The 12,998-nt window shown below is 41.6% G+C and overlaps 1 protein-coding gene across 1 annotated transcript in view; it reads left to right on the top strand.

Moving 5' to 3' along the window:
• The first annotated feature begins 7,881 nt into the window (after positions 1 to 7,881).
• Positions 7,882 to 12,998, top strand: part of LOC124575305 (mucin-2-like) — a 28,424-nt gene continuing 23,307 nt past the window's right edge. The window contains exon 1 of the mRNA XM_047131166.1: positions 7,882 to 8,235. Within this exon, the coding sequence (XP_046987122.1) occupies positions 7,882 to 8,235 (354 nt within the window). The remainder of the gene's footprint in view (positions 8,236 to 12,998) is intronic.

Genomic DNA, 12,998 nt, shown 5'->3' with positions numbered 1-12,998 from the left:
AATGGCACCCCAGACCATCGCTCCTGGATGTAGGGCCGTGTAGAGAGAGAGAGAGAGATTAGTGTCACGCCGCTGTCAGGGGCATCTCCAGACACGTATTGTCTGGAACCTCATTGTCTGGAGTACAATTGTCTTCAGTTTCGACTCCTGCTCCAAACTGAGCGCCGACGGCCAGTGTAGGCGTATCTGGAGATGCTCCGGACAGCGGTGGAATACCAACACGACAGTCTCCCTCCATACTGCTCGACATCCAGGAGTGGTGGTCTGGGGTGCCATTTCTTTTCATGGCAGATCTTTTTTCATTGTCATCCGCGGCACCCTTTCGGCACAGCGGTACGTCGATAACGTTCTGCGCCCCATTTTGTTGTCCTTCATGGCAAACCATCGTGAGCTTACATTTCAGCAAAATAAGGCCCGCTCGCAAAGGGCAAGACTATCTTCTACTGCTTGTCTTCGTGCTAGGTAAAGTCTAACTTGGCCAGAAGTAGCCGGACATCTCCCCAATTGAGAACGTTTGCAGCATTACGGGCCGGGCCCTCCAACCTTCCCGGGATTTTGACGAGCTAACACACCATTTGGACAGAATTTCGCACGATATTCCTCAGGAGCACGTCCAATGATTGTCAATCAATGCCAAGCCGAACAACTGCTTGCTCAATTTGTGAAGCTCTTTCTCTTGAATAAATCATCCATTTGTTCTGAAATTGTAATCATCTGTTTGTCTGTACATGTACGAGGGACATTTGAAAAGTCCGTGCAAAAATAAAAACTACTTACATGTTTGGGTACACCTTTTTTATTTTTCGACATAGTCTCCTTTTAGACTTATACACTTCGTCCAACGCTGTTCTAATTAGTTGATACCGTCCGAATAATAGAAATTGTCCAAGTCTGCAAAATAGCTATTAGTTGCTACAATCACCTCCTCATTTGAATAAATTCTTTGTCCCGTCAGCCATTTCTTCAAACTGGGGAACAAATAGTAGTCCGAGGGAGCCAAGTCTGGAGAACAGGGGGGATGTGAAACGAGTTGGAATCCTATTTACATTAATTTTGCGACCACAACTGCTGAGGTGTGTACTGGTGCATTGTCGTGATAGAAAAGGACTTTTTTGCGGTCCAATCGCCAGCATTTTTCTTTAACCTCGGTTTTCAAACGGTCCAATGACGATGAATAATATTCACCTGTAATAATTTTACCCTTTTCCAGATAGTCGATGAGGATTATCCCTTGCGAATCCCAAAAGACAGTCGCCATAACCTTTCCGGCCGAAGGAATGGTCTTTGCCTTTTTTGTGCAGATTCTCCCTTGGTAACTCATGGTTTAGATTGTTGTTTGGTCTCAGGAGTATAATAATGTATCCATGTTACCTCCACAGTGACGAAACGACGCTTAAAGTCCTGCGGATTCTTCCTGAACAGCTGCAAACCATCCTTGCAACATTTCACACTATTCCGGTTTTGGTCAAGCGTCAGCAATCGCGGAACCCATCTTGCGGATAGCTTTCTCATGTCCAAATGTTTACGCAAAATATTATGTACTGTTCATTCCAGCACTAGCAATCTCACGCACCTTAACTCTTCTGTCATCCATCACCATATCATGGATTTTTATCAATGATTTCTGGAGTCATAACCTCCACAGTCCATACAGAACGTTCAGCATCACTTGTGCACATGTGGCCACTCCGAAAATTTTGAAACCACTTATAAACTAATCGAAGGTGCAGAGTCACCATAATGTTTATGAAGCTTCTCTTTAGTCTCCTGGGGCCTTTTGCCTTTCATAAAGTAATGTTTAATCACCACAATCACTCGACTTCCTTAATTCACACGAATGCCAAACACAAAGAAATAGACCAATATGGCTGAAACTTGATGTGCGTTCTTTCCAAAGATGCTACTAACTAAACATGACCTCGATATGCGCCGGTGGTGCCATCTCTCGAACTTTGCATGGACTTTTCAAACGCCCCTCGTACATCACATCTACTGATTTCCGTCCGTTTGTGATCATTTTTTCGTAGTGTGTCGCCCCTTCCCCCCCCCCCCCCCCCCCCCACTTGTACGGTGTATTAGCAGCTTGAATGCCATCGACCTCTACCGATTCAGTACTAGAGAGCTGAAAATCCAAGAAAATGCGAGCGGACTGCACTGCAATTGAAGGTACGTATTGCTGCCGGCACACAAACGATAGCTTACCCATGTTGTTTAATAATACGTAAACTGAAACAACGATTTCAAATCTTATATCATTCAGGTTTATAAAACACTTATGACCGAAAAGGCAAACTAATTTCCTGACAAAAATATAGCATGATGTTTGAAATTCGTCTATAATCGTCAGAAATTCTTATAAATATGTTATGTTACGACACGTGCTTGGCAAACGTGTCTTTCAAGACACTGCGGTAACATATTCGACTCGTAGAGCGATTACAGAGATCACTTAGCACGGAAACTTTGTAGGAGAATGTCTGTAGTATTCCGATTTTACTCTAATTACAAGAGTTGTAAAATTAATGCTACTTCAAACACAAACTGCTACAGATAAATCTTGATAAGCCGTCTAGACGACTAGTTTGCAAAATCAAATTATCCAGAATGAAACGGCGTGTCTAACATCTTCATATTCATTAAACATACACGCCTGTGAGAATTTACGTTATGCGTCGGAAGAGTGTACAGCTGATTTGGCGCCAGCGTCTTGGATGCCACGGATTGACAGAACTCATAGGTCTGTTGTTGACTTACCTTCTGACTGTTACAGTTGCTCCGTGCCCTTGCTGCATTTCATGATTTCCTTAGGATTTTGCTGATTGGGGACGGACAGATTCGTGTTGCTAATCAGTCGCTTTGCCTCAGACTGGTGCTAAGCAACAGCGTGAGTCGCTGCAGGGACCCTTGCATTGTTAGTAATGACGTCACGTCGCGGTATGTTGTTTCCGCCAAGAGTGTATACGGAAAATAATAGCCTTACAACTAAGGAAACTATCCAGCGAGGATAGCAGGTACTAACTAGGTTGGGGGAAAAATGGAATGGGTAGGGAAAGTGAAAAATTTAGTAAAATCGACCAGTAAAGAGATGTCTTCTATTATGTAGAAGCAATAAAAATTGTTTTCAAAATCATTCTGACGTAAAATTACGCGAATAACTGCCTCCTCCGCCCAGGTCAAAGGTCAATTTACATTAGGATACGAACGTAAATTATATGAGTGTGCAGTACGAAAGGGATTAAATGCGAGCAATTATTTCGGTCAAAACTATGACTGAGCATCCGTCATGAGTGACATATACAATGGTGTACAAAATTAAATCAAGTCACAATTTAAACTGAATACTTAGTCTTTTAGAGTCTAAGCGGCTAGTCAAGAAACATCGGTGTATTTCGAAACAGTTGAAGACATCTACAAATTTTTTGGTCGCGGCATGCTACAGCAGTAGGAGTTAAAAATTTGTTCCGTTTGTATTTCCAAGGTAACTCTAAAAACACCAAATCCAACGCATTGGGCTGGCAGATACGGAAGCACCAATACGTCTTAATACCGAGACAAACATATTCTATTACGTACATACCACACGTCGATGTACAATAAAATGAAGACTAGTTAATTGCAGTCGGAGACAAAAATCTCATAATTGTTTTATGTGTTTGCACGTTAACTAAGAATTATTGTTTATGATTTATCTATTTAAAACTAGAAATGTTAATTTTTTAAAAACTAAACATTAGTTAGGTATGGAACTTTGTTTGCAGTATCGGCTGGTATCTGATCTTGTTGATGGGTAACGTTCTTATAAACATTGGGAACTACTGCTGTAGATCAGTGAAAGCTATGTTTCATTAAGCTCTACTCTTTTAACAGCAGGAGTGTTAATTTTTGTTGAGTCTGAAATTGGTTATGTGTTAACCTTTGAGGGAGTACTGGCTACGATCTAATCTCGTTCAGGTGCTGCAGTCCCAGAAACATTGAGAATAACTATCCTTGAAAAGTACTCGGAGTATTGATAGCAGCAGCAGTAGTAGCAGAAGTTTTATTCAACCGTCGATCACTTTTACAAAGGTACTGAACATGTCATGCTATAACAGTTTAAGAACAACAAAAATACGGAATTAATTAATACATACTTACATGTCCAGTTTGACAGGGATGGGATAGGTGGTCGGCCATACCTCATACTAACAAGGGAACCTCCCCATCGCACCCTCCTCAGATTTAGTTATAAGTTGGCACAGTGGATAGGCCTTGAAAAACTGAACACAGATCAATCGAGAAAACAGGAAGAAGTTGTGTGGAACTATGAAAAAAATAAGCAAAATATACAAACTGAGTAGTCCATGCGCAAGACAGGCAACATCAAGGATAGTGTTAAGCTCAGGAGCGCCGTGGTTCCGTGGTTAGCGTGAGCAACGGCGGAACGAGAGGTCCTTGGTTCAAGTCCTCCATCGAGTGAAAAGTTTACTTTCTTTATTTTCGCAAAGTTATGATCTGTCCGTTCGTTCATTGACGCCTCTGTTCACTGTAATAAGTTTAGTGTCTGTGTTTTGCGACCGCACCACAAAACCGTGCGATTAGTAGACGAAAGGACGTGCCTCTCCAATGGGAACCGAAAACATTTGATCGCAAGGTCATAGGTCAATCGATTCCTCCACAGGAAAACACGTCTGATATATTCTATGCGACACTGGTGACGGTATGTGCGTCACATGACAGGAGTATGTTGTCGACCCACCTAACTTGTACACTTGGAGAATGGGTAAAAAGATTCTTCTACCTTGCCCGATTTAGGTTTTCTTGTGGATGTGATAATCAGTCCCAAAAAAGTGATGAAAACATAAGAGTTTGTCACATAAACTGCAACAAATGAATGGAACAGTTTCACTGTCGCACAGTTTTCCCTGTGCTCTGTCAAAACATATGTTTTTAACGTTTTCAAATTTTTCCGTGTGTAGACCGTCAAATCCTGCATATGTCCAAGCAAATCGGAACATGTCCTGGAATTTTAGAGAACGAAGTTGATTATTTGTGAGTGCCTGAACTTTGATAATTGTCTGGAAATAAAAAATTAAACTATTCACTCGAGAGAAGACTTGAACCAAGGACCTCTCGTTCCGCAGCTTGTTACGCTAACCACGGGACCACGGTGCTTCTGAACTCACATTCTCCTTGATGTTGCATATCTTGCGCATGGACTACTCAGTTTTTATATTTTGCTTATTTTTTCATAGTTCCACTCAACTTCTTCCTGTTTTCTCGATTGATTTGTGTTCAGTTTTTCAAGGCCTATCCACTGTGTCAACTTATAACTAAATCTGAGGGGGGGTGCGATGGGGAGGTTCCCTTTTAAGACCCATCCTGGCATGAGCCTGAAGTAATTTGAAGAAAAAAAGAAAAATCTAAATGAAGATGACCGGTGAAGACTGGAGCCTCTATCCACTCGAATATAAGGCCACTGTGTTTAGAAGTGCTATTTCATTCGGTTTACACCTACCGTACAACACTGTTATGCAAAGATATTGTTTAAAATTGTAAAACACTAGTGCTAATCTGTTTATTCATTTCTCACCATCAGTTACTGCAGACGCTACACACACTATAAACACGTTATACCAGAATCTAATACTAGATACAGTATCAGGTGATTAGGGGATCAAAGCGATGATATTTTGTTTCCATTCAGTGTGCCACAAATTCCCATTTACTAGCTAGAAAAATTTGAGTCAGTCCGTAGTGAGTAAAATTTTGAGCTCAGAAAGAATATTGTTAGATTATGTATTGCAGACCTTTGGGGGTAAGGTATTCTAGAAAAAAAAGTAGTGTGAAAGTGTTATGTGAAATTATATAAGTTTTTTATTATTATCATTATTATTATTTACTCGAGTTTTATTAACAAAACTCCTGTGTTATCCAACTAATCCTTTGCTGTACGGAATCTACTGCTTAACGGGTACTTTTCGTACTTTTTAACTACCTTTTTAAATATCGTTGTTTCAGTAATCCATTTAATCCTCTTGGGCAATTTATTGTGCAGTTTTATTTCCCTATAGAAAACGCTGATTTGAGTTTTTATGTTTATTCTTTCTTGGTAAATGTAAGTTCAGTCTGAATCTTGTTTCCGGTCATGGGCAGAGCAGTTTGTGCAATCATTATTAATTCTATTTTTTATGTGCATAACTGATTGCTAATGTATTCACATGGTGCAATTAAAAAATGCAGTGCCTTGATGAGCAAGAGTAATGTTTTTGGTTATTATTCTACTGGTCTTTTCTGTAGATTGAAAACTCTGATCCTACTCTGTGCTTTTGTTCCCTAGAACAGAATTCCATAGCAAAGAACTGATGAGGAGAACACGGCAAGTAACATAACCCGATTTCCCAGAAACTTCGCTCAATGGAAGACGAGTCACAGTATGCGAATACGTGTCTCGGCTAATCCGTAGACTTTCGGCCGTTTTTGAAAAAACGACGATCAAAGTTTTCGAGGTAGATCCCGGGTAGTTTATGTGCCTTTCACCGGACAACAACATCAGACGAAATGGATGCACTGTGGTTAGTGTCGCGGTTTTTTAATTTTGCGCCCCGTGTTGTTTTTCATATATATACCCATGACTGAAGAACACACGGATGTTTTCCTGCGTATATTTATACAACGTTGCCCTTATTCGTCTATTAATTGCATGGCAGGTGAATAAATTAAAAAAGAAAAGAATGGTAAAATTATTTGAAATTCTATACGGGGAAATTTCTGTAATATATCATGATTCAGAATTAACTGCAAGCGCTAGTTTACGGTGAAGTGATCCGCTATACAAGGTTTGCTGCGAAATAATTGTCAACATGCGAAATCTTCAGCAACGTTAACGACGTTTCTTGCCCGAGTCAGATTCATTCGAAGAAATGTCACTGTGGAAACCTACCTTCGTGAGATGCTCACGGTGTTCGGAATATCTGTTTCGAATGTTTCTACGATCGGGATCATCCAAGTGAATGCACAAGTCTTCCTGATGAAAAAATATATGAATGAAATATAGGAACTGATATGAGAATTTAAAAAGATTGTAACTCATCAACATAACGTACACACCTACTGTGTATTATATAATAAATACACGAAATTCAGTTGTATTTTCACAATTAATGTAACATCCTTGTATCCCCTTGTTTCATAAGAAAGACTGGTGTAGTAACGTTCTACGGACATGAATGGATAAATGAAAAGAATAAAAGTAAAATAAAATATAATATATAAAAACAATATCGGCTTTCAAACATGGTGCGAAAAACTAAGAAGCCGCGACACAAACCACCGAACCATCATTTCGTCTAAAATACCGCCTCGTTCAAAAATGGTTCAAATGGCTCTAACACTATGGGACTTAACATCTGAGGTCAGCAGTCCCATAGACTTAGAACTACTTAAACCTAACTAACCTAAGGACCTAACACACTTCCATGCCCGAGGCAGGATTCGAACCTGCGACCGTAGCAGCAGCGCGGTTCCGGACTGAAGCGCCTAGAACCGCTCTGCCACAACGGCCGGCTATCGCGACGTAAAAGACACATAAAGTACATCGAAAATACCTCTGAAACTTTGACCGTCGTTTCTTCAGAAACGGTAGAGTATCTACCGATAAGCCGAAACAAGCTTTCGCTTATTTTGACTCCTCTTCCATTGAGCGTAGTTCCTGGGAAATGGGTTGATGGTACTTGCCGTGTTCTTCTCGTGAGTGTAATATGAAAGTATGCAACTAAAAGACACGTTACGTAATTCCAGAAGAGTTTTCCACTCTACAGCGGAAGTGTGCGCTATTTTTAAACATGCTGGTGGGTTAAAACTCGTGTGCTGCAGCGCTAATGTGTATTTGTTTGCAGGTAGAAGATGAGGTGGGCGAAGCCCGCAAAGGCGCTGCTGTCGGCGGCTGCCGTACTCTTTGCCTTGTCGTCGGCAGCTGCGAATCCGCAGACTGGCTCCAGTGCGAGCGCGGCGGACGACGGCGACCAAGAGGTTGCTGCAGCTGCGCATGCGCCTACGGCAGCGCCTCTGGTGGCGGAGGGCGCGGCGCACCAGGGCTACCGCATGCCCGGCCTCTTCGGCTTCAACGGCGGGCGGCCCTTCTTCGCGGAGCGCGACCCGCTCACCGGCTCCCTCGACTTCGGCACGCGCGCCGTCACCGCCACTGGCGCCGGTGCTGCCTCTCACGGGGACGGCGACTACTTCTACGAAGACGAGGAGGTAGACATGGCAAACATTACCTCATAACAGAAGACCAAAGTAGTTGTGATCTTCAGTCCGAACACTGGTTTCATGTAGCTCTCCAAGCTACTCTATCCCGTGCAAGCCACCTCATTTCTATGTAACTACTGCAACCTACACCCAGCTGAACTCTCATACTGTACTCAATCCTTGGTGTCCCTTTACAATTTGTAATACCTACACTTCCCTCCACTACGAAACTGACAATTCCTTGAAGCCTCAGGATGTGCCTTTCCCTTCAAGCTGTGGCACAAAATTGTTTCTTGTTTTTTTTTTTTTTTTTTCACTTCAATTCAGTAAGTCTTAATCAGTTATTCGATCCACCCACCGAGCGAGGTGGTGCACTGGTTAGCAAACTGGACTTGCATTCGGGAGGACGCCGGTTCATATTCGTATCCAGCAATCGAGATTTAGGTTTTCCGTGATTTGCCTAAATCACTCTAGGCAATTTCCGGGATGGCGACCAGTTTCCTTCCCCACTCTTCCGTAATCCGAGCTAGTGCTCTGTATCTAATCACTTCATTGGCGACAGGACATTAAACCCTAATCTTTCTTTCTTTCTTCGATTCATCCACCCAGTCTTCAGTATTCTTGCGTAGTTGTCATGAGAAATGAGCTCCGTACGCGAAATAGTACTGCCTGTCTTTTTAAGAATTACGATCCAATATTCCTTCGGACTTGTATGCCTGCATGTCCGATTTAACATTGCATTGTACTTGTTAAATAAGACAGGCATTACTACTTAGCATTTATTCGCCAATACCATGTTCTCCACTCTCAATAAATATGCGGGAATATACACAACATAGGAGTGCAGATTGTGACACATGGACGACAACGACATATGGAAGTTTGGGTATGGTTGTAATTCGTGCACGGATAGCCGAAGCAGTTAAGGCAACCGCACACGTAACGCAGAAAATCCGGGTTCGAGTCCCAATCCGGCGCAAATTTTCACTATCGCCATTCTAACATAGGATGAAGGCGCTTTATATCCGCAACTGCGAATACTTGTCCTAAGATCTGTACACTCGCTTTACACTCGCCAACGAGTGCTGTGTCGCCATCTTCGATCTCGCCGTCACCATGTGCCCGCAGACACAGACCCGTGAGTCTCCGCTGCAGCCCAACCGTCATCAGAGTCTGTTGCCGGGCGCTACTGCAGTTGACTTGCTCAGAAAGGAGAGCGAGTACACGAGTTCACGAGTATAACCGCCTTGACTCGCAGCATTCCCGCTACGTACACAACCGTTCTGAATGAGATTTCCGCCATTAAACTTTAAATTACTATTTATTTACTTCTCATAATCATGATTTCGACTTTTTAGCCATTCACAAGTGTAGACTGAAATGCACAATGTTCGACCTGCCGAAATGACAAGCAAATTATATACCAATATTACCAACGATAAGTTAGCAGAGAATATTATCCTGCTTATGTATACATTTGTATGGGTAAAAATTTTTCGAAGAGTGCTGCAAACGTATTTTAAAACTTCATATCTATTCAGAAAATATCTAACAATTACGTTGACATATACTCAGTTTCGAGGCGTTACCGAGTCTGTATTGACTCAGGAGGACGTCGTTATCAGGAGGAAGAGAACTGGGGTTCTACGAATCGGAGCGTGGAATGTCAGATCCCTTAATCGGGCAGATAGATTAGAAAATTTAAAAAGGGAAATGGATAGGTTAAAGTTAGATATAGTGGGAATTAGCGAAGTTCGGTGGCAGGAGGAACAAGACATTTCGTCAGGTGAATACAGGGTTATAAATACAAAATCAAATAGGCGTAATGCAGGAGTAGGTTTAATAATGAATAAAAAAATAGGACTTCGGGTAAGCTACTACAAACAACATAGTGAACGCATTATTGTGGCCAAGATAGACACGAAACCCACGCCTACAACAGTAGTACAGGTTTATATGCCAACTAGCTCTACAGATGACGAAGAAATTGATGAAATGTATGATGAGGGGAAGGAGTAGAAGAAAAGGTTACAGGAGAATATGGGCTTGGGAAAGGAATGAAAGAGGAGACAGACTAATTGAGTTCTGTAACAAGTTTCAGCTAGTAATAGCGAATACCCTGTTCAAGAAACACAAGAGGAGAAGGTATACTTCGAAAAGGCCGGGAGATACGGGAAGATTTCAATTAGATTACATCATGGTCAGACAGAGATTCCGAAATCAGATACTGGATTGTAAGGCATACCCAGGAGCAGATATAGACTCAGATCACAATATAGTTGTGATGAAGAGTAGGCTGAAGTTCAGACATTAGTCAGGAAGAATCAATACGCAAAGCAGTGGGATACGGAAGTACTAAGGAATGACGAGATACGTTTGAAGTTCTCTAACGCTATAGATACAGCAATAAGGAATAGCGCAGTAGGCAGTAAAGTTGAAGAGGAATGGACATCTCTAAAAAGGGCCATCACAGAAGTTGGGCAGGAAAACATAGGTAGAAAGAAGGTAGCTGCGAAGAAACCATGGATAACAGAAGAAATACTTCAGTTGATTGATGAAAGGAGGAAGTACAAACATGTTCCGGGAAAATCAGGAATACAGAAATACAAGTCGCTGAGGAATGAAATAAATAGGAAGTGCAGGGAAGCAAAGACGAAATGGCTGCAGGAAAAATGTGAAGACATCGACAAAGATATGATTGTCGGAAGGACAGACTCAGCATACAGGAAAGCCAAAACAACCTTTGGTGACATTAAAAGCAACGGTGGTAACATTAAGAGTGCAACGGGAATTCCACTGTTAAATGCAGAGGAGAGAGCAGATAGGTGGAAAGAATACGTTGAAAGCCTCTATGAGGGTGAAGATTTGTCTGATGTGATATAAGAAGAAACAGGAGTCGATTTAGAAGAGATAGGCGATCCAGTATTAGAATCGGAATTTAAAAGAGTTTGGAGGACTTACGTTCAAATAAGGCAGAAGGGATAGATAACATTTCATCAGAATTTCTAAAATCATTGAGGGAAGTGGCAACAAAACGACTATTCACGTTGATGTTTAGAATATATGAGTCTGGCGATATACCATCTGACTTTCGGAAAAGCATCATCCACACAATTCCGAAGACGGCAAGAGCTGACAAGTGCGAGAATTATCGCACAATCAGCTTAACAGCTCATGCATCGAAGCTGCTTACAAGAATAATATACAGAAGAATGGAAAAGAAAATTGAGAATGCGCTAGGTGACGATCAGTTTGGCTTTAGGAAAAGTAAAGGGACGAGAGAGGCAATTCTGACGTTACGGCTAATAATGGAAGCAAGGCTAAAGAAAAATCAAGACACTTTCATAGGATTTGTCGACCTGGAAAAAGCGTCCGACAATATGAAATGGTTCAAGCTGTTCGAGGTTCTGAAAAAAGTAGGGGTAAGCTATAGGGAGAGACGGGTCATATACAATATGTACAACAACCAAGAGGGAATAATAAGAGTGGACGATCAAGAACGAAGTGCTCGTATTAAGTAGGGTGTAAGACAAGGCTGTAGCCTTTCGCCCCTACTCTTCCCGTATATCGAGGAAGCAATGATGGAAATAAATGAAAGGTTCAGGAGTGGAATTAAAATACAAGGTGAAAGGATATCAATGATACGATTCGCTGATGACATTGCTATCCTGAGTGAAAGTGGAGAAGAATTAAATGATCTGCTGAACGGAATGAACAGTCTAATGAGTACACAGTACGGTTTGAGAGTAAATCGGAGAAAGACGAAGGTAATGAGAAGTAGTAGAAATGAGAACAGCGAGAAACTTAACATCAGGATTGATGGTCACGAAGTCAGTGAAGTTAAGGAATTCTGCTACCTAGGCAGTAAAATAACCAATGACGGACGGAGCAAGGAGGACATCAAAAGCAAACTCGCTATGGCAAAAAAAGCATTTCTGGCCAAGAGAAGTCTGCTAATATCAAATACCGGCCTTTATTTGAGGAAGAAATTTCTGAGGATGTACGTCTTGGAGTACAGCATTGTATGGTAGTGAAACATACTCTGTGGGAAAACCGGAACAGAAGAGAATCGAAGCATTTGAGATGTGGTGCTATAGACGAATGTTGAAAATTTGGTGGACTGATAAGGTAAGGAATGAGGAGGTTCTACGCAGAATCGGAGAGGAAAGGAATATGTGAAAAACACTGATAAGGAGAAGGGACAGGATGATAGGACATCTGCTAAGACATGAGGGAATGACTTCCATGGTACTAGAGGGAGCTGTAGAGGGCATAAACTGTAGAGGAAGACAGAGATTGGAATACGTCAAGCAAATAATTGAGGACGTAGGTTGCAAGTGCTACTCTGAGATAAAGAGGTTAGCATAGGAAAGGAATTCGTGGCGGGCCGCATCAAACCAGTCAGTAGACTGATGACAAAAAAAAAATGATAAGATAAAAGAAATTATTCAGGTAGTGAAGGGAGACGAAAATTTAATAGTCATGGGTGATTGGAATTCGAGAGTAGGAAAAGGGAGAGAAGGAAACATAGTAGGTGAATATGGATTGGGGATAAGAAATGAAAGAGGAAGCCGCCTGGTAGAATTTTGCGCAGAGCATAACTTAATCATAGCTAACACTTGGTTTAAGAATCATGAAAGAAGGTTGTATACATGGAAGAACCCTGGAGATACTAAAAGGTATCAGATAGATTATATAATGGTAAGACAGAGATTTAGGAACCAGGTTTTAAATTGTAAGACATTTCCAGGGGCAAATGTGGACTCTGGCCA

Source organism: Schistocerca americana, chromosome 1 (genome assembly GCF_021461395.2).
Source record: "Schistocerca americana isolate TAMUIC-IGC-003095 chromosome 1, iqSchAmer2.1, whole genome shotgun sequence".
NCBI lineage: Eukaryota > Metazoa > Arthropoda > Insecta > Orthoptera > Acrididae > Schistocerca > Schistocerca americana.
Note: the sequence above shows the minus strand (reverse complement) of the source record. Positions and strands in the feature narration are given on the sequence as shown.